The sequence below is a fragment of the Xylocopa sonorina genome, chromosome 10 (assembly GCF_050948175.1).
Source record: "Xylocopa sonorina isolate GNS202 chromosome 10, iyXylSono1_principal, whole genome shotgun sequence".
In the NCBI taxonomy this organism is placed as follows: Eukaryota; Metazoa; Arthropoda; class Insecta; order Hymenoptera; family Apidae; genus Xylocopa; species Xylocopa sonorina.
Genome location: NC_135202.1, coordinates 11,468,369 through 11,490,238, shown reverse-complemented (window position 1 = coordinate 11,490,238; position 21,870 = coordinate 11,468,369). Strand labels below are relative to the sequence as shown.

The 21,870-nt window shown below is 49.7% G+C and overlaps 1 protein-coding gene across 2 annotated transcripts; it reads right to left on the bottom strand.

Annotated features, from left to right (window-relative positions):
- Positions 1-552: 552 nt before the first annotated feature.
- LOC143428476 (disintegrin and metalloproteinase domain-containing protein 10) lies at positions 553-21,840 on the bottom strand. 2 transcript variants are annotated; one of them, XM_076903372.1, is made up of 17 exons: positions 21,477-21,840; positions 20,037-20,184; positions 15,446-15,564; positions 5,418-5,658; positions 4,675-4,812; positions 4,418-4,608; positions 4,201-4,341; positions 3,963-4,087; positions 3,730-3,858; positions 3,337-3,505; positions 3,045-3,214; positions 2,807-2,974; positions 2,599-2,726; positions 2,411-2,525; positions 2,214-2,348; positions 2,050-2,089; positions 1,384-1,725 (listed from the first exon to the last, which is right to left on the bottom strand). In XM_076903372.1, the coding sequence occupies exons 1-17, from the start codon at positions 21,703-21,705 to the stop codon at positions 1,529-1,531; spliced, it is 2,583 nt and encodes an 860-aa protein (XP_076759487.1). In that variant the 5' UTR covers positions 21,706-21,840; the 3' UTR covers positions 1,384-1,528. The 2 variants fall into 2 exon arrangements, with proteins under 2 accessions (XP_076759486.1, XP_076759487.1); XM_076903371.1 differs by lacking the exon at positions 2,050-2,089 and having other exon boundaries at positions 553-1,725.
- Between the last annotated feature and the right edge of the window lie 30 nt (positions 21,841-21,870).

Genomic DNA, 21,870 nt, shown 5'->3' with positions numbered 1-21,870 from the left:
GAAAGAGCGTGCATCCGTGAATCTCCTTCTCTTATGCCATCTACGCATACGTCGATGCACGCAATCGCGGCTAGTCTCTGTCTTTTTAATTCCATTTGTTTTTTCTTTTTTTTTTTTAAGTGAATTTGGCCCCTTTTCTTTGGAAGAAGAAAACTTGGCTTGGATCGTTGAACTAGCACTTCCAAGAGAACGCGGTTCGTTTTAAAATGATCGGTTACGCACATATTCACGTGGTGAGTTTACGTTTGAACGCACGACGGACCGTCGTCTTATTACTAGGAAGACGTGAAAAAGAGTGAAAGCGTACGCCGTTAATATGTACGCGTGCGCTTCGTGCGACGCGTACGCTGTTAAAAAAATAAATTCCAGCACAGTAGAACGGAAGAAGCTCTCATTTAGTGGGATTAACGTTGACGTTCACGAAAACACGTCCATTTGATTACGACGATACGACACAAACGACGCTCCCGATTTCACCAATAACAAACGGCTTCGTTTTGATTTCTTACGCTTAGTCGTACGATCGGTTCGCTGGATAATTGTGCTCGCTCGCAAGGTCTTCGCGACTTGGTCGGACGGGATTCCTCGATACGGATCGATTATCTTCGCTAAAACGCGATCTCCTTTCTAAACGAATCGGACTTAAGTGTCTCCGATGCACCGCGGTCACGTGTCCGAGAAGAGGAACTCGCTCTCGGACAGCAACACTTCGAGATCGGAAGGAACCGTGTGGAGATCAGAATTGGCCGGCTCAGGTAAATCACCCGCACTGTTACCGATCCCTGTAGGCGCTATTTGTCTGGCCCTGCCGATTCTGACTCTGTCCTTTTTCTTCGCAGTCCTTAGAAGCACGCCGGTCCTTGGTAGCTTGCCTCTACCATTGGCGTGCGTCGCGTTCGGCGCCAGAGCGGGCACCTGCGCCACCTTGTCCGATTTCCGAAGCTTCACGGTGAATTTAAAAGGCGGTTTGTACACTACTTGCAGCTTCGCCCTTTCTTTCCTGATCCCAGAGCTCGCCGGTATCTTCGTCTCCCTGGATTCGACCGGTCTCCTCGAAACTGGTTGCCTGCTCGCGGGTAATCTGGTCCCAGCGCTTGTTAGACCGACGGGAGTGGACTTGCTCTTGGGCAGACCGTTCGTGTTGCCTCTCCCCGTTTCCGGTCTACATTGAGAGGACGCCAGCAACCAGGAGCGGACTTTACTCGCGGTGTCAGTGTTGGGTTCCGAGTCCTTCTCCGTCTGCATGGCCGAATAGTCGATCACTTCCTTCTTGTGCTGCTTCTTACGCTTCCTCTTATCGTTGTCCACGTTACTAACCGCGTTGCCATTCGAAGTTATCTTGTCCCGACTGGAGACAGTCTTTTTCCGTTTGTTGTCTTGAACCACGCCGGTAGTTGCGTTTCCTGACCGCTTTCTGGCGTAATCTTCCGCGGCATTCGCCGACGTCCTCTTCGTTTGCGACTGCGGCTGCTTTTTCTTCTTGGACGCGTCTTTGGTGGACTTGTCGACCGCGTTGCCGTGCGAATCCTTATGCTTTCGGTGCCGCCTCTTCTCTCTGACCTTCCTGCTCAGCGGAAGCTTCGCGCGTACAGCCGGTGGATGCACTGTGACCCCCTCCGTTCCCTCCGGCGGAAGTCGTACCGTTTCCGTCGTTGAGCTGTGTATTATCGTGACTGACTTGAGCTTCAGGTCCGGCCGTTTGCCCAGTAGTCGCATGCTCGCCACCTGGATTCAAGAAATTAGTTGCGATATGTTGAAAGTCACAAAGTTTTACGTTTACGCTGTTCTACCATTACATATAATTCAGGAAGATGTTAGCGGCCTAATGATCAGTAAAAGTCAAGCTACGATATACTTTGCACTGGTGACAAGTAGTCTTGCGGCAGGGACACGGATCTAGTTGCTCAGAATGGAAGGTTTTCACCTGTTTCATGTTATATGAACATTGAAAAGCTTGTCATGAAAGATTTAGTAGCATCGAACGAGAACTAGCGATCGTTACAAATGCTGCAGACAAACGACCCTACTTTCAGGCGTCCCTGAACTTACTCTCAATACGTTTCGTATCTGAGCGTTTCCTCGATCGTTTCTGGTATAAAAATCATCAATGTAATATTGTAGGTAACGAACTGTCTTATTAAAAGAACAACTCGAATGTATAGAATAAGAGAAAGTATTCGTAAAGTAAGAATTAAACGCGAAATAGTGCTTACCAATAGAGATACTGCAGCCAAGACGATCAGAGCGGCTGCATACCAGTGATCAACTATCCAACGGCGGAAAGTGGCCAAACTTTCGTCCGATAGTAACAGTTTCCGCAAGGTTGCCAATGGACCGCTTGGATCCACCTGTACAACATTATGCAAATGAAAAATAATTACGTCGATAAAATTATCAAACGGTATTGTACCTCTCGACATTTTTGGAAGACATCACAGTATCCGTTGTAATCGTTGCATGGTGTTCCCGGCTTGGAGAACATGTCCGGTATATCATAAGGCGGAGAGTTCCACATAAAGGACGATCTATCGATTGCAATATTAATTATCTGTATCAATCCCTAACGTGAAACCCGAATATATAGTTAGAGAAACGTACAAGCAAGGTTGATTTTCTCCAGGGAGACGACAGCAGAGCTCGCAGGCTTTGGTTGGCGGATCATTCGGGCCTGGAATGCATTGGCAAGATTCCAATCCGTACGCAAGGCATATACTGCCCGTGCACTCCTACCGAACGAGGAAAAAAACAGAACAATTCATACGAAACTGTTCTCTACTCTTATCAGAGAGTTTCACGGAACACTCACCCCCATAAAACACACGAGTTCTCGATTACAGATTGTCTTGTTTGGTTTGTTGATCGAAGGAGGACAATACGGTGATTTGCCATCGCAGAAGCTCGCGTCACGGCATCCATTGTCGTCTCTGCACTTATTTCCAATCCTTAACTCGCAGCCAGCAGTGCAACACGGACCCTAAAAGAGTAATAGTACATTTTACCACTAGAAACGAGAAGAAACAATTGAAAATAAGTGATCCACGTACTTGACTAGGACTGCAATTGGAACGTGGCGTGAGCGTACACGGAGTTTCGCCAGCCGGTGGGTAACGTCGTTGCGGGAAGCAACACGAATCCCTGCAATCTTCCTCCCAACCGCAGTCGCATTCTTCACCCTCTTCCACGACACCGTTCCCGCACAATGACACTTGCGGTTCTAGAGGCACACGTATATATAGTTCGACGCGAAATAACGTGAAACAATAAGCAGAGGGTGTCGCGTGCAGGGGACGCTCGATATCGACGGGGGGGCATAAAAATAACGAGCAAGAGACTGACCGGTGAAGCAACCCTTCGGAGAGCGAGCCTTGCTATTCAGAACTGGGTTTATGGCACTCAAGCTACACGGGCTGAAACGATTATTGTTACGCTTGTCTCCGCTGGTAGCACGAGCGAACATAATGAAGTTTCCATCCTCACCACCGGGCGTGCATTGTTCCGGATCGTGCTGAAACAATGTAAAGTGGCGTCTCGTGTTACGCGCTCGTATTGACAGTCCCAGAAAAACAGGTTAACGTCAAATTCCTCTACCACGAGCACTCTCTCGCGCTCTCCGTAACCATTCGAACGACAAAAGTTGCACGAAATTCCGGCAACTTTTAGGATCGAATAATTACGAGTCACGGAGCCGCATCTCAAGCCGAAGGGGAAGATAAATTAGGAGATACCTACCGGCGAACCGAAGTTGTGACCGATCTCGTGGGCCAAAGTGACGTGAGAAACTGCCGGCGGTACGTGCTTGCCATAATTCAATAAAGTCACTATTCCGGTGTTCAGCGACTTCATGCTGCCGCGATAGTGCTGCAAAAGTTCAAAAATCGTGCGTCTCAAAGAGCACTCGTCCCGTTTCGCGGTGGAATTACCCTCGAAAGAGTTTAACCGAGTATTCTAGCGAAGAGACCTACCCCGTTCTTCTCGCAAACTCCGCCAGCGTTTTTCAGATCGCCTGTCCAAGCCAAGCCCAACGTTCCCATCTCGAAGTCCCTGTACGTGAACATGTAAGCCAAACAGAACGCGTCGTAGTCCTCTTCTGCAACGAAGAAGAACACAGAGCAGATCGATCGATCGTTCCCTTTCGCCGCGAGCAACGATCGACCAAACGGCTATTGGTCGAGTGTACAAGGCTAAATAAGATTCATTTACCGGAGAAGAGCTCGAGATATTTCTCCACGCCGTAGTTGCCCGGGAATCGATAATTGGGATCTCTCAACGCGTCCTCGCTGTGCACTTTCACACGTTTTATCATGAAGCTGATGTTATCGGGTCTGCCGTCCTGGTTGAAATCTGGCAACAGCGACGAATCCGTGCGATTTCTCAACCCCAATCAAATAATAAATCGCTGTGAGAAATTCGATCGTACCGGTATGCTTGTAAATGGAATTGACCCTCTGCACATGCCTCGTCATCACTTCGATGCAAGCCTCTTCCGTCCCGTACCTGGCGAAAAATTGATGATCCGCTTGCAAGTAGAGCATGCAGGTGGTTTTCCGCGGGTCCACGGTGGCACGTTTGCGCAGATGCCTCGCGATACGATCGTCCACGTCGCTCGTTCTGAAACGGAGAGAGGAAAAAGTGGCCAGTCTAGTCAGAATCGCGTACAAATAATTCCATACTCACGTTTCCATACGCGCCGCGCTCTTATCTCTTCCAGAGATGAAAACCCGTGCGCTGTTTTCCTTCGAGTAGTACAGAGCTTGTCTCTCGCCGAGCAAAGGTTCGTAAAGCGTCCGTGAGTCGTTCCCGTAACCGTTGCTCCTGCAAAAGGGTAAAGGAACGATGTCAGTATTAAATGCAAGAGGACGCGATTACACGCATATAGACGAGCGAATCCTACGCGGTAAGCTATGCGTGTCGGTTCTAGAGAAATTAGAAAGAGAGGGACAAGCCGCGGTTCAACACTCGTCCGGGTTAATTGCCAACGATTCGTCGTCCATTCGAGGAATGTTTGAAGAGCCGCGGTTTAAACCTCGTTATATCTCGGCGACGCGACTCTGTATGCCTACGAATAATGCGTCAGGGAGATTGCTAACGAAATTAGCGACGAGGCGGGAGGAGCAGCCGGTGTGTTCCGAGTTGATAAACCTCAGACGGTGCAGACTGGTTCTCCCAGTCTCTCGTTAGATCCATTTTCATCCTTGGTTAACGTAACACGATTTCACCCTGGCTGTTTTAGAGGCGTTATCCTGTTACATTAATGAGCGACCGTCTGCGACGAGGCCTGGGAATCCGCGTCTCCTCCATCGCTTTGCTTCCTCCGCGCTCTATATACCAGCCCGTCCCGTTCTCCTCGAATTTCCACGATGAATCGGAACCAGTTACGATCGTCGTTAGAGAGCGTATATTGTTAGAAATTTGTTCACCTTTCCGAGAGATCGCGAGAGCCCTGATGCAAATGATGACTGGCGCATGGCAACGCTCTTGGCGGCGTTAATACGTCCGATGCCCGATACGCTATGCTGTGATACGACGGGGAAGTGTCTCCTTCGTTGTTCAAGTATCTGCTGGTTGGCTCGATGTAATATTCTTCGAATCCTGTGACCACCGTGCCATCGAACAGGCCGTCCTCCGTCACGACCCCTTGCACCATGGCGTTGTCGTCCTCTGTAAATTAGGAAAAATCAGGAATCGGTATTATTTGATGGCGTGCAAAGGCATGAAAAGAATTCATCGAGGGATGGAGATGATGCCATTCCGCGGCAACCAATTGGCCGCAGTGGCTCGCGTTATCGACGTGATACCGTTCCCTGACCCGGAGAAATATCGCCACGGCGAAAATAAGTGGCACGCCGGGAAATTTGTTCTCCGCGGAGAATGGAAAATAATTTTTTTGCTGCCTCTCCACGCGCACACCATCGCGTTTAAACAGAACCCTTTTGCGAGGCAGGCTCGCGGAGGAGAGAACGCCGGTACCTTTTACGATCTCGCACAGTTGCGAAAGTTCGTAATGAAATGTACGGTGTGGTTGTGCGCGAAGAGTCGCTTTTGATCGAATCCAACGTTTCGTTCTTGTTGTACGTTTCGTAGAGGTACTTTTCTGGAATTAAAATCGTGTAACAGCCCTCCTTTCAGCGAGGCCTCCGTTTCGAGAGGTTCCACCTTGTAGGTCGAACCAGCGACAGGGTTTGTCAAACGCCTCGACGATTTTCAACGGTATCTTCCCTCGGAAAGACATGTATTTCTCTTCGATAGATCGGTCTCTACCTCGTTCTGGCGATAATAGAATTTCACCGTTCCTCTTCGATCGATAGAAACGGCCTGTTAACATTAAAATAAGCGCACCGACGCGTCCACGTTTTGTGTATACGTGTAATCGTCTGTTCGCACGGAAATCGAGCGAATCGTCCTCTATTTAGATTCAGAGAACTCTGGACTAACTTCGTTCCGTGTTCTAGCGCTCCGTCGACGGCTTGGCTTCCGGTTGAAGCGATAGATTTCCGAGGCAAACTCTCGAATCGAAAATTGTCTCGGGAGGGTGAGCGGTGCCGCGATGCAGCTGGGGATGGAGACAAAGCGAGAACCTCGACGAGGACGGAAGAAAGAAGGGCAGGGGACTATCTATTTCCGTCATGGACGTCGTCTTCGTCGGGAATTACACCGTTTCGACGATTTCATAATTTCCGGACGAGGGTTTCCACTCTCCTTCCGTGTCTACAGGAGGAAAAACTGGGTCGTCGAACTTGGAACTCGCAGGAGAGACATTCATCGTAGAAAAGGATCCGCGATTCCTTTGGCCAGGCTCGTAATTTCCACTCATCCTGTAATTTTTAATCATCGGAACGGTAAAGAGGTAGGAAAAACGAAAATCAGGAGTCGAAATGGTGGCACGTGGTGCCAGCGTACATCTGACATAACTCACCGTGGGTAATTGCGTCCCGTTCATTACTTCTCCCACTCTCTCCCTTTCTCTTTTCTTTTCTCTCTCTTTCTCTCTCTCTCTTGCTCGCTCTCGGTCTCTCTCCGTAGTTTCTCGTCCGAAAACAATTGCTCGGACGCTCTTCATAATTAATCGAACGATACACGGCGCCGGTAGACGTTTAATTTAGCATTTTTCACCGAGCAGAGCCAGCGGCTCGAGCTCTGCACCGGTGGACGGTTCACTCGGCTAATTGTCGATTACACAAAAGGCCGAATTCCTCGAGCGAAACGTTTCCTCTGCCGTTCTCCTACGGCCTTACCCCTTTCACCCTCTTATCGCCATCTACCGGCACGAAGAGACAGGAGGAACGAACGAATTATACCAAGGCTTTTCCCTGCAATTAAGTGTTTTAAATCCCTCGATGGGAATCCCAGGATGGGTAAATTCACCCCTCGTGCGAATCGATATACTCCCACGAACAAAGGAAACGATTGAACAAAGGGCTCACCCCTGCACTCTCCCTCCTTTTCTCTCTCTCTCTCTCTCTCTCTCTCTCCCTCTCGCTCTCTCGGTGCGGAACTACGCTTCAAGTGAAATTACCATTTAAGCGGGAATCGAAAATCTCCCCTTGAATGCTGGCGATCGACCAGCGAAAAGAGAGAGAACGAAAGGACCGGAGAAAAGGGGATGCTCGTTAGCTCGCGATACATCCGGGAAAAATTTCCCTCTTGAATCTCTCCGCGGTGTACTCGTGGTCTACTCGCATCGAAGTCGAACCTTCCAGCTGTTCTGTCAATCGCGCGGAGGTAGAAGCCGCGTATATTGCGCGTGCACGATCGCTGGTTTCGGGTTTTTCGGGCGTATTGAACTCCGGCAGCGCGCGCGAGCCTCGCCGTGAAAAAATCCATTTAAAACGAACGTGCCAGGGAACGGTTTACAAAACGATATGGTTAAGTCTTGCGCGGGTCTGACCGCTCGGATTGGACTGGTCGCCGGTTTACACATAGTCGATACCACCCGTTCCCCGGGCGTTTCCGCGGGAAACAACACACCGTGTATATATACGTGGACACGCGATCTAAAGCGGAGGCGGAGTAGGGGGGGAATAAAAAAAAAAAAAGGAAAATAGAGTAACCAGAGAGACGGGGGCGAGGTCGATATTCAGATTACAAAAGAAAATACCGTTCGTTATTTAATTCGGTCCGTATAGCGGAAACGTGCTCAGCCGATATGCGTGTCGACTGCAAACGATATCCCACCTCGATAGGATATTCCTTTCTTTCAGTCGCGTAAGTGGAAAACCTGGCTAAATTGCTTCGCCTCTTTGGGCAGGAATTTTTTCAACCTAGGCAAAGGGTCTCCCCGACTATGAAACGGAATAACGTATCGTCAGTTTTTCTTTGAATAATTCTCTATCGCGGACACCTTCGTTTTAATCCATCGAAGAAGAACCGAACGTAGAGTCGCACGCAATCCGGGGTCTTCGAGTAATTGAATTACATCGAGTTGCGTTACGCAAAAAGCTTCTTAAAGATCCATCCATTCGACCGGTGGACGAAAACAAGGGAGTCGACAGGGAACTGTACAGCGATCCGCTGATTAAGCGTCCAGCAAAACACTGTCGGTGATCACGTTCACGCTTTCACGCTCCGCAAGAAGCGGGCCATCGTCCAGGAATCGATCGAACGATATCGAGGAGTATCTTTTTATCGTCGCGTTCGGAAAATGAAGGAAGTCCACCAGAGAGCGGTTCTCGGTGATGAAAACGAAATCGACGGATCCCTCGCCGTCCAGTCTCCTCGTCTTCTTCCTTTTATTTTCGTTTCCGCGCCTCGGAGGACTGGCTAATTCGATCCAATTCCGCGAGAATTGATTAGTCGCGAACCTCTCGATTCACGGAGGAGCCTCGGAGACGCAATCGAGGCGCGAGATTCAACGAGATGGCCGATGGAAGATGGCGGCCTGCCGGTCCTCGGTTACTTCCGTTCGACAGGGTGAAGCGGAAGGTACGGCCGCAAAGGCGAACAACCCGTGGAGGAGTAAACGCGTGCAACGGCATCTGGAAGGGTGGAGGAGGTGGGTGAAGAAAAATACGTAGCATGGAAAGTGGAGAAAATTAGATTAAAGTCGCACGACCGCGTGGAATGTTCCCCTTCGAATTCACTAAAAAATCCAGCCTCCCAGGGGTACGTTAAGAGTTCTGTCTGGCGTGAAATTATCTTCGAGCCGGGAAGAAATCATGTTTCGTTTCATACAGGATCGAGTCTCTGTGCCTGGAAGAAGAAAGGAAGCAGCGGGTGATATTAAAGAGGGGATGAAACGTTGCACTGGGACGCGTAACTAAATATTAAACTCGGATCGAGTGAAAAGAAGGAACACCTGGGGAAGGTGTGGCGGCAGGCGTTCGCGAACTTCTGGTTCGCGTTTAAAAAGAATATTTCCCGCTAACCCGATACATAATAGAAGCGGTACTCTGTCTGGCTTGTCTCGGGTGCGCGTAGCAAATTCGACGAGCGTTGTTCCACCGCTGAAAGTGCAAGATAAACGATAGTATTGTGCAACGGTGCATAATCAGCCGCGGAACAGGGACGAAAAGAATGGAGAGCGAGAGAGTCTGCAGGATGCAGCGAGAAACCGCGAGGGAACTGTTTCAAGGATAACTAGTAGAATCGGACATCCTTAGAAAAGTTTAGCCACGGTTTGCTCGACGACGACGACGACGACGACGACGATGACGGCGACGATACTACGGTGTTACCACTGTGCTTCGTGTTTCTCTCGCTCCGTCTCTCTTCTGCTCCGCGTTTCCCTTTCTCTTCCTTTCTCTGTCGGGTGTTCGCAATTCCAGGCCGTATCGGCTGGCCACGTTCGTTCGCGTTAAAATCAGCTGCAAACTCTTCCCGCCTAGTAATTGACCTATTTCTCGGGGCCTCGACGCGATATTCCACTCCGACGTCGACGAGCGAGTGAGAGCGAGCAACCGGGTTAATTCGCTTTAATTCGAGAAACGGTCGGGAACAATCGACTGAGTCTTTCTCTCTTTCTGGCCGTTCATTATTCCACCTGGTAAATCCCAAGAAGAATTCGGTTAATTTAGTTTAATTCGAGTAGAACAAGTCTCGGTTTCGTACCTGTAACGCTGGACAGCGGTCGACTATAGGTAAATTATTTGAACCGGTGTTTCATTAGTTGTATCCGTTTAAAAGTATTCACCTGGAATTCGTTCGATAATGTTTACTCGTCTCTCGAACTCTTTTGGTTTCGTTTAATTATTCAGAGGACAGTAAGTGAAACACCTGCTCTCCATCGGCTGACGAGGGTATCCGTCTTAAATAAGATCTTCCAGTTCCATTTCGAAGTCGAGGCTCGTACAGCTGTAAGAAATTCGAACCGACGGCCGCGACGGAATAATCGATTCTTCCCTTTGATTAAATTCGACAGAAATTCGTTATTACGCTTCCGGTACCCATCGGCCGCCCCGGGTAAGAAGAACGCGTCCTTAATTAAACCGTCTCGGAGACGTCGTTGCTCGTCGGCGCGGCGGGCTCGTCCGTAAACTCCGCGGGAAAAGAATAATCATCCCCTTTCATCTTCAATTAAGAGCCTAGAGGAGGTATCCTATTCCCAGGCTAAATACGAATTATTGGAATCCGGTCTAATTTAATCTTATTCAGCCTGGAAGAGTCGCGACAACCAGAGTACGGAGTTTCCGCTCGAGGAGCCGGATCGAAACGGAACGTTCCACGGTGAAAGGGAAAGAGCGAGAAGGTGAAAAATGAAAGGAAGAAAAGACATTTGAAGAGAGCTGGATGTTGTACCTACGCCTGTACCTCGCTCCGGAGAGGAGCGAGGCCGATCACGGGCATGGAGAGAGCGAGCAGAGTGAGCAATGCGCGATGGAGAGGAAACGGAAGAGCAAAGAGGGCGGCGAGATGGACGGGGCTGCGCGCGAGCAGAGGAGCCTTCATGGAGCGAGCCGGCCGTTTTTACGGAGAAAAGCTCTGGCGCTCGTTAGTGGAAAAATCCAATTTAGTCGGGGAGAGCGCAGAGGGGTGGGAACGGTTAGCAGAACTGGTCCGCAAGCGGGATCGCGAAGGCTCGAACAATACGCGTCGCGTGCGCGCGACAAACACGCCGCGCGGCGTTCGTGTACACGGGGAATATGCTCGACGAGCTTGTTTTATTGATTAACAATCGAATTACGCCCAATCGCCGGCGCATTGATTTGAATCATCGCTGCACAGTGTTTTCGCGCGTTTCCCGACGACCATTTAAAATCGTCCCACTCGGTGCTTTTTTTTTCCACCCCCACCGTCCCATGGGCACACGACGAACTCTTTTTAATTAGCCGTAACCGTGGGATGGAAGTTATTTAATTCGATCGTCCCGCGAGCGTATCGACGGAATCAAGCGCGGTTCACAGTACTCGTGTAATCAACGAACCCAGGAAAAGTAATCGCCGCGCGAGTTGCGCTCCCGTGCGTCTTGGCGAGGATAATTTTTGTTTCTAGCCATCTTCGCTCGAAGAAGAGACAAATCTCTGTACGCAACTTGTGTTAATTCTTATCCGTATTACGTTCCAGTCTTACGCAACAAAGTAGAAAGGAAGCAGGATAATTAAAGATGGTAATCGCGAGGGTCGTAACATTGTCTCGAGTCACCATGACCGTTTCTAACCGCTCGCTACTTCGGATCGTAAATCACGACGGTGGAGTTCGACGAAATCATTTCCAAATCAGTGACCATCCACCCTCCCTGCATTCCAGATGCAATTTAAATTCATGAGTCGAGCAGGTCGCCAGGCCAAGGAACGTTAAGCGTGGTTGCGTTGCTCGTCGACAACCAAAGGATCAGTTGCGAATCAAAAGTCCAGGAAGAGGCTGGTTCCACTGGATGAAAACGTAACAAGTTGCATCGAGGCGATCTTTCTTACATCCCGGCTTAATTAGCCAAAGTAGCAGAGCGTTAACCGCGCGTTTTATCTCTGCCATTTTGTCGCGGTAATTTGCAACCCTCGAGTGTGAAAAGCTCCGAAGCGAGGAGCCACGGTTATGAATACGTCGGAGCGGAACACTGGCGACTAGCCAGAAGAACCTGTCCTTTATCGTGGACGAGGCTAAGTTGGCCGTCTCGAAATTTAATCGAGTTGTCGGAAATAAAACGGTGAATCTGAATCCGCGAAAAGCTTCCAGGAATGGTGATAAAATAATGATACAGACGGGTTACTCTGTTCATCGATCCGTTCGATTTAGGAGAGTCTGTTTTCAGGGTGGCTGGTGTTCAAAGAGAGACGAGTCGTTGATTAAAACATCGTCGCTCGTCCACCTTGGCGTAGAAGAGTCTGTTCGCCTGTTCAGAAGGTTGCAACGGATGGAATTTTCTAAGCGACTCGCCGCGACGTCCTCCGTGATTCTCCATTATCGTAGCACGCCAATCGGTCGTTTCCTGGCGGCGCAATTACACGTGGGTACATCGTCAATTAGGCAAGTTTAATCGGTAATCGGATTATCAGTGATACGCGTTATCCTGCCCCGTTGCACAAGCCAGTGTATATTCTGCTTCGCTGACACGCACACAAGTATCCCTCGACCGTAGAAACATGTACACACAGACGGAGGACGGCAACACCAATCGAAAAGTCAAGTTAATTTAATCGTATCGTTCGAGCAATTACCGCGCGCCCTGGCCGTTTTCACGGCGTGATAAACGGCTATTGTAACAGTCATTATACGTACAATTATTTCATCTCTTCCGTAGCTCCCAATTACGTAGCTATCGACACGATCATCTGCATCTCTCTATGGCGCGCGTCGATTACAATTTCGCTCGCGTAACGCGGCTTTCCAAAGCTTTTACGGTCTCCCATTATTTACCTCTGGTTACATTGTCCCGCGATCGGTTAACGAGCTGTTAATGAAACGCATCGTTCAGCGAACGCTAATCACGCGTTAATCATCCACCGCGGCGCGTATCCACGTCGCAATTCGTTTTCAACCAATCATTCTCCTGCGATTCACCGTTCGTTTCCTCCTTTTTTCCTCGCTTTTCCACGGTATCTTCCCGATTGCTTATCTTTCATGCCTCGATTATAATTATTCCAGGCAGCCCGTGTCCCCTCCCAGCTTTATCCGTTAATTCAAGGCAGATCTAACCACCGAGGTAATTGCCGTTGTTGCGTACTTACACGGTACGAGGCAGGATAAGGCCCGCAGTAATTGACTTGCCTTATTCCTGGAAGCGGAAAACACTTGGGCTCTCGTTGCTTTTCGCTGTGCATCGGAAGGCGTAACCGTGCCTCTTAGATACGGCAGACCTTTGTCTCGTATCCTTGTATCTAACATTTACAGGCCAGTGCAAAAGTAACGCAGCCGACAATTTGTAAAATACGTGGATGAAACTCGACCTAAAAGTAGACACTGCATTACTCTCAATTGATTCGGCATGGACTACGTAAAAAAAATATAGTTTCCAATCGGATGCAAGCTTTTGACAACCTCGGCATTTTTGTCTCGTTCTGTACTAGTGTAACAACTTGAGATGGTGAAGCAATTCGTTGTTGGTCGAAAGGTCCTTTGCGTGTTCTCCACGAGCTAGGTGGAAATTCAACAAGTTACGCGTGGAAATTTCGCTGCGAAACGGGTGAAACCGGCACGATACCTCTGGTAAAGGCATTATTAAAGGAATAACGAGGATTCCAGGTTGAAGTTCGAGTAGGTCGCGGGCCCGCGCGTCTACGTCTACGGCGTACTTGTACGCGATCAAGTTTCGAGCAGCGGCGAGGTTGCGGTCGGACCAGTTCGAACTCATTCGGTGCACGAAATTATATTGCGGGCTTCTCGTTCCTCCCGGTCTGCTGGAACGCGCGGTGGAATCAGATAGCCCCTCGATATTGCCATATTCTTGCGTATGCAAGACCTCCGCTATCGTGTAACATGCTCGTCCAGTGTCCGAGCTAACGAAATTTCCATCCCCCAGCTTCCCTCTCTTTCTATCTTTAAATATCATTACTCTCTTTTATATGTACGCGAGCAACCCGCGTTATCCAAGCTTATTTGCAGTGGGTACTCGACAGGCTCCAATTATTTTTATCCCTTATCAACCGCGTGGACGAGGCAGCGAAATAGTTCTTCCTTCCATCCGTTCTTTCCTTCTTTCTTTCCTTCCTCCGCGGTGCATGACAATGGAATAAATTTCCGTGACTCGGCCTCGTCGACCGGGCAAAGTTTAAGTCCCCGCCTCGATGTGCTGGAAGCATACTTCAGTTAACAATTGCCAGGTGAAACACTTGTGACGTGATTACGAAGGAAACTTTGCGTATCCGTGTATATAGCGGATGGAATTATAAGACGCTCTATGTGTATACTCTTTCGAATCGTCGAACTTCCGAGTTCCCACTCCTACGGCGAAATAATTCATCGTGGCATTGTTCTCTCGTGGGCTCGACTCCGTAATGGCGCTCGTTAAACAGCTCGAACGAATCGATTTTACGTATCGCTTGCGCCGGAAGAATTGCCCGACGATTGCCTTGTAAACCTCCGGCTGGTTGTTCCCTTACTACTGGATCCTCGAGATCTATTATCGGCGGAGGCTGTTACATCGAAATCGACGTGGAGAATTCCGGGGTCGGTGCAATTTCGTTTGCAAGTCGAAAGCCAGGCGGAAGGGCAGGACGGTTGCACGGAGAGTTTGACGAGCTCCCAAGCATCGGGCACGTCAATGGGGTGTACACGGGTTCACGTGAACGTGGTCGAGACCTTTCGCTCTCGTACACCTTCAATAGGGTATCTGGCTTGTTTCCAAACGACCGCGACTGCGAGGATGACGACCAAAATGAGATTCTCGGTTGAATGCCTGGAATCGAGGCAAGGATTACGCGTCTCCTATCGAAGGACGTCAACTACGGGGAACGAACCGCGTCGGGTCGGTGACCGGCCAGCAAATTCCCGTGTTAGCGGTTTCTTTCCGTCTATTCCGTCTATCTTCCAATTTCCTATTTTATTACAGCCATTCGCTAAAGTTCTAAAAGAAAAAATGTCACCTTTAAATCGCCCACACGGATTTCGACACAACTTTTATAGGATTCCGCAGCCGGTCGATCGTACGTATTTTTTTTTTTCTTTTTTTATTCAAGCCACTTTTGCCCCCGACTGCACGAGCTTCGATGGGATTCGAAATTGCGGGTAGCAAAAAGCAGCGAAACGAAAAGCGGAAAATTCACGTTAGCCCGATCGGGTCGTTGAAAATGCGGTCGTTTGACGCTGGATCCTCTCAAAGGAATATCGTTCTGTATGCTTACATATGTAACGGTGGTCTCGCATCGGGCGGCCGCTTTACACTCTTTATCGTTATCCTATATTAAATTGAAAACGTCAATTCTTGCACCAGCAACCATAGATTTTTGCAGGTTTCTGCTCCGTTGACTTGAAAACTAGTGGAAATCTGAACGACTCTGTGCGTCGTTCAGACGCGAAACGTTCCTTCGAAGAGATATACATACACGCATGTGTGCATAAGACAGCGGGCGAAACTCACCCAACACGGTGCCCACGTAAGAATGCGACGCGTCGAAGTCGATGGGGCCGTCGGTGCTCTCGAATGTTGCATCCTTGCTGAACAACCCATTGTCTCGAATTAAGCGCAGCGTCCATTGTCTGTAACAGCAACGCGGATTATTATTACCAAGTGTCAGACAAACGAGAGAGCTGAACAATCCCGTAACGCAATGGAAAGAAGAGAATCGAGGCGTAATTAGCTAGGTTTCGCTTTTTTTTCTCCCAAGAAAGCATCGCTTGGAGGCATCTACGCCGATCCTCTCACCGATCAACGGGATTGGGTTTTTACGTGCGAACAATCCCCGCCTCCGCGATCAGATTCACCGCGGAAGAACGTCGCGCGATGAGTCACGAGCGAGGAAATCTTTGGAACGGCAAGTTTCGCCACGCGAGCATCCAGATGCTGTCTTTCCACTGGTCCAAAATTAAAATGACGATAGCAAAGAGGTCAATGATAACCTTAGGTAGTCGAGTGACGTCTCACGGTCAACTAGTCCACCGGAAAACGCTCAAGAATCCGCGGTGTCGTTGCACGAGGACTCGAGAGGTCCGTCGGGCCCTCTCTCGTGATTCAGCAATTCCTGGACGATGACGCGATCCCGGGCCTACCTCGGTGCTCGACTCCTCGGGACGGAGAACGTATGCTCGGTCGAAGGACGGGACCAGGCGAACAACGGAAACAACCGGTGCGTCGATGAATCGACGGAGCGCGTTAAATTTAGAAACGTGAAAGGATTCGTAGCGGCATGCGCGACATTGAAACGCGGATTGCGTGCAGAATGCAACGAGGCGCGCTGGCCTAATCCCGGATTCGAGGGTAAAATGGATTAGATTTAATTAAATTTGCAGCGAGCCGAGATTATTCAGAGCCCGAACCCGCGTAGGATCTAACAAAACGTTCCGTCCTTGCTCTACTCGCTTTCGATTAGCCAGAGGGGAAAAATTGTCCAGATTCAAGCGATTACACCGTCGCAGAATGAAGATTTAGGACGAAATTCGCAACGGTATCGTACACCGGGCTGGCGACCAGAGACACGAGAAGGATCTCCCAGGTTTTTGTCCCGCGGAAAGAATTTAATACGGTACCATTACCATAAAGAAACGAGGCACCGGTACGAGAGCTAGGCATTACGCAAGGTATTAACGGAGGAACAACAATTAGTCGCGGATCCTTGTACCCGCCGCTCCCGTGGCCGCATCTGCCGCAATTATTTTCCTAGCTTGATAGCAAAAGCTGTACGCGATAACGGTGAACCGTGTTCCACCGTGGTCGCGCTTTGTCCCATGGAATTGGTCCCGTTAAGAAATTCATAAAGCCGTCCGAGGGCCGCAAAAACCAGTCCGCGACCCGAGGTCGAGCACCGACGCGACGTTTAAACGATCTATCGTCGCAACGCATTGGGTTCCCTGGTGATCCGAGCACCGCGGATATTTCCCTAAGTTATTCATACGGAATGAAACCGAGAAAAGCGCTGATACCGTCGATTTATTGCGCGGACTTGTCCCTCGTCTTGTCCCCTATTTCCACGTCATCGCTTATCTCGCGCGGCCACTTCTGAAAATTCATTCCGGCGAAGCCATACTCTGGTAATCCCAGCGTGCAGCGTCACGCTGTGGGATACGTGATTTCGAATGTTCTCTCTCTTTTTTTCTTTCCCTTTGTCAGATGAAACGAGAAACCTAATAACTGGTTTTATGTAGTTTTAGTCCGCAGATACTAAGTACTGAATACCAGAGTGAATTTCCTTTGGTGGAACGCAGCGAAAAATTTCGATTAGTCCCGTTCATGGTCGTCGAATCGTCGGTCCAAAGCGTTCACGCTCGCGGATATTGCAAAAACGGCGCGGTTTTTGCATTGCAAATGGATGCGCAGCGACGCGGCTGCAACATCTGCGGAGAGAGAACATTTTTCGAAAGCGTGCAGCGCTGTCCTTTCTTTCGTTCCTGTTCGCGAGCGTCGCTCGTTAGACGCCTCCGTGTGCGCGACACGCGTTGCTTCGCTTCAACCTGTGCCCACGTGCAAGGGGAGAACTGGATCCCAGCCATCCAGTCTGTTCGCGACGACTATATTCGGAAGGATCGCGCGACAGGAATGCGATCGTGCAGGACTGATACTGTGGGAATAACTTTCGAACCTAAACTGACTTTCTCGGGCAAAATAAAATTATCATTTGAACTGAATATTAACTTGAAATTGTTGAAAATAGTTTCCTCTATTCTTCGGATCTTATTTATATTCTATAACGTTGCCTATCAATATCTAATAATGCAGAGTCTACGAAATGTCTGGAAATCGAACGTTGGGGAGCTACAATCGACCATAAATATCCCGCGGTGGACATGCAGTGGCGCATAATTTGAATAAAAATCCGCGGGAATAATGGAAGCGTTATAGAAATTACAAGCAGATACGCGTCGTTGATCGCTACGACTGGCAAAGAGCCGCGGATACATCCGCGCGGGATGGTACCCCGAAAAGGAAGTCCGGCCCGTGACAAAAGAGGGAAACGTACCAATAAACCGCCTAGCAGATCGTTCTGGCGGGCGGTGAGTTTTAAATCGCGTCGCTGCCTCGATACACAGGCAGGTAGGCAGGCACGTATGCGCGTACAAAGGGCGCGTAACGCCGGAGGAACACGGTTCCGCACACACGAGCGTAGTTCCTTTGCCGCCCTCACCCGCGGCATTATCTTGCCAGTTTGTACCAGGTGCGGCAGGGTGGAAACATCGAGGGTTGCGCGAGGGTCGGCGCGGCGGGGAGCGAAAGAAAAAGAGGAGGCACGCTTGGTACGACATCGAGGACGCCTAGGGTAGGTGGGCCCACCTACCGTTCTGCTTTACATTTTATTGCTTGCCGTGAATTCGGCCGATTTACATAAAGAGACGAACCGCCCCGTCGCTCGGTTATTCGCTCGCGCCTGCCAGAGGCGCGGAAGCTCGTGTCTGCATGTAGCCGTTCGAATTTTCGCGCACCAGCTACTAGAGCAGCCGGAGTTTGTCACCAGGGCACGTGAGAACGAATCGACGGACTCCTCTCTGGCACGCGGACTATGCGAGCTTCGATAGAAAGGGAGAGGAGGCGCGTGGAAGGGCGAGGTCCCAGAAAACCGATCGAATTCAACGGAACGAACGAACGACAGAGTTTCGTTTTCCGACGACCACGCGTACATCCTGCGCGACTGAAATTTAATTAACCAACGGAGGATCAGCCGCGCTTCAGGCTGGGATCAAGCGAAGATCAAAGCTGAAAAGCTGTTTCGTCCCCTTCGGCGTTTTCATTGTCGTGTGCATAAATAGATCCTCGTAATTCCCATCGTGCGATCGATGAACCGGTAATTGGTCCATTTTTTATCGGCTCCGGAATTATTCAACAAAAACTGGATAAGCTGGTTTGTCAGTGAAGAGGAATTGAAGGGTGGTACGGTGGTACATCGATACGTAACAAGCGAGCTTCGTTAATCTGAAAATAATAAAGATCGAAACTTTATCTAATTGCAGGTTTCATTTAAATCGTCTGCGGTTATCGTACCATTGCGCGCACTCTGCTCCATTTTCCTATCTTTTTTTTCTTCCTTCGGAAACAACCATCGTTAAATCAGAAAGTTGAATCGCATTTAACCGTCCTCACTCGAACATTTGCGAATTGCCCGGCGACTTCCGATTAAAGAAGCGATTGTAAATTGTTCAGGAGCACCTGTCCCAACGTAGCTTGCTTGGGGAAATTTATATTGTCCGGTCGTGTAATTAATTTCGTTTAAGGGGAAATTCAGGAAAGCAAATATAACGTAATTTTGTGGTAACAGGGAGAATCGCATTATCTCCGCGGTGTATCGCTTTCAAATGTCAGGAAAGCTTTGTTTCCCAGCTTGATGTAGCACCAAGTATCCTGTAACTCTGTTAATCTACCCTTGTACATCTACACCCTTTACTTGCTGGAAAACGTGCACGTGCACGCGGCGGCTGCACGTACCTACACATGGTATCGGTCCTACACGAACTTGACCTTAATTGGATCTAGGCCTATTGACCTAACCGAACGATAGATACTGCGGGAACGCTAACAAGATTACCAGAGCCTTGATTGAAATCACGTTTTCGTCAAGACCCAAATAATCGCGGCTGACCACTTTCCACGGATGTACTGGGACTCCATATTCCAAGCAAGCCAAGCGAATCCACTATCAGGAAAGCAGAAAATAACCCGTGCAATTTGTACGTAACGAATTAATCTAAATTTTGAGTGTTAAAACATTCGTAGCTGAACGAAATTCACGTTTGTAACTCGGAAGGTAGCGCGATGAAAGGCCTCGCAAGAAAAGTCGCGAAGCAGCAGCAAGCGTCCGACTTCCTTTGATCCAGCAACGGAAGAAAGGAGAGCGGTCGCGGCTGCTGTACGGTAATTCGTTAAAAAATTCTTTAACGCCGTGTTCGTTTCGCGGTGCAACTTCCACGGGGAAAAATGTGCCACGACCTAGCCTGCTATTCAGCCGGCACGCAGCGTTACTTTTACTCCGAAGCAAGAAGCGAGGCGCGGCAGAGGGCAGAAGCGAGGGAGGCAGAAGCGAACTCACTTGTCGAGCGCTTTCAGCCGCAGTAGCAGAGGTTGATTGTCGACCACGTCGGAGACATCGCGGCGCATCCGGTTACGGTGTTGTCTCAAGGCCGTGGTGTCATAGGAGGCCACCTCGTAATAACCGATGTAAGAGCTGTGCGTGATACCTGTAACAGACGAAGACGCATCCTTTCAATACCTGGCCAAATGTCCGGCGCGATTACTCGCTTCTATGTCGTACAGAGCATCATAACCGATCTCCTCTGGCTGGAACGCCACGGACGACAAAAAGGAATTGCAAAATTCGAACCAACGAGCACTACTACTGGACTTTCACTATCGTGGCGAGGAGACAAGGATACGACGGTAATTTCGTCAGACTTCTTTCCACACAACGAGACACTTTGGTCCGTGGGTGGAACGAAGTTTCGGGACTCTCTCGTGGCCCGGTTAATCCGCAATTAAGCCCAACATAAATCACTCGGCGCTATCATCCCTTTCCCCGACTCAGCAAGCAGCAGATCTCGTGGTCGAGTTTTTCGAAAGGCAGCCCGAAGGGAGACTCTTGCAGGAGGCTTTACGTAAGCTGGGAATCCTCTTAGGAGTGTGCGTTAACTTAGATTTCCATCGGACCGAACGCGGCCGTACAGACAATGTTTAGTTTCCACGTTTTCGGTCGATATGTCAGGGTCGCGTAATCGGAGACAGGAATCTATGAAAGAAACGGAGAGTGCACTTGTAATTAAAGTGGCATTCCGGGTCGCATTTTCCATTGTTCGGGTACACGGCAAGTGCCGATCACGGACAAAGGAGCCACTCGAGAAACAAAGCCGAGTGTTGACTATTAAAGCGTCGCAGTTGAGTTTAACAACGACACTTCGTGGCCGCTGCGAGGGTCGCGTCGTACGGCTTGCAGGTTACGCAACGCCCTCCAATAATCTAATTACCGTGGCTCGTTATCGACGCCTTCGCCAGAGGCGGTTTCCAACGTCACTGTCCTCCGACGGACAGTTTGTATCGGATTTTCCATCGAGAATCTCTATCTTCGTAGCCCGCGGCCCATCAGACGATGCGATTCCATGCGCACGTTCCTAAGCAGCTAGAGTGCTTCTACCCTCGTTACGTTATCGGTGAGATAGCTTACGATTTGCGGTAAAAGAAATACCGCGACCCTCGAAACGTGGCTCTCCCTCTTTGGCTTTATCGCAATCGAAGCGATTCATAGGAACTTAAGCGAATGCTGGTTACACGGGGTATACATGTTCAGCGTCGTAGCCGCATAAAAGGGCAAACAAGAGCTTTTGCAGCCGTTAAAACGGGCAAGGAAGGAACCGACCCCTTTCACGCGAAAATCCCGCAATATCCGTTGGCGCTAATCTCCATTAAGCCGTGTTAACGAAGCGGGGAAATTAACGGATAAACGAGAAGGGAGAACCCATCGAAATCGAACGTGACTCACCTCTGTACGGTGGCACAGGATGAAGAGGCGAGGCAACGGCGCCGACCAAAAGGCAACCGAGCACCACCGATAATGTCAGAGGTGTCCCAATTCGAGGATGACGGCCATTCGACCTGAAGGGGTACATCGCGGCCCTTCGGGCCCCGTTGCGCCCTCCTCTACACCAATCCTCGTCCTCCTCTTCCTCCTCTTCCCCTTCTTCATCGACGGCCAGGGCCGTACCGCGCATCGGCTCGACGTTCTCCGGCCCAGCAACAACTAATGGCGCTATCTGCCTTTCGTCGAACAGCCGACCACCGCGCTTTGCGAGTCACCCACAAGGCTCATCGCTCTTCCTCCCTCGTCCGTTATCTCGCTCGCACCTTCGATCTTCCCTCTCCTTCTCCTCCTCCTC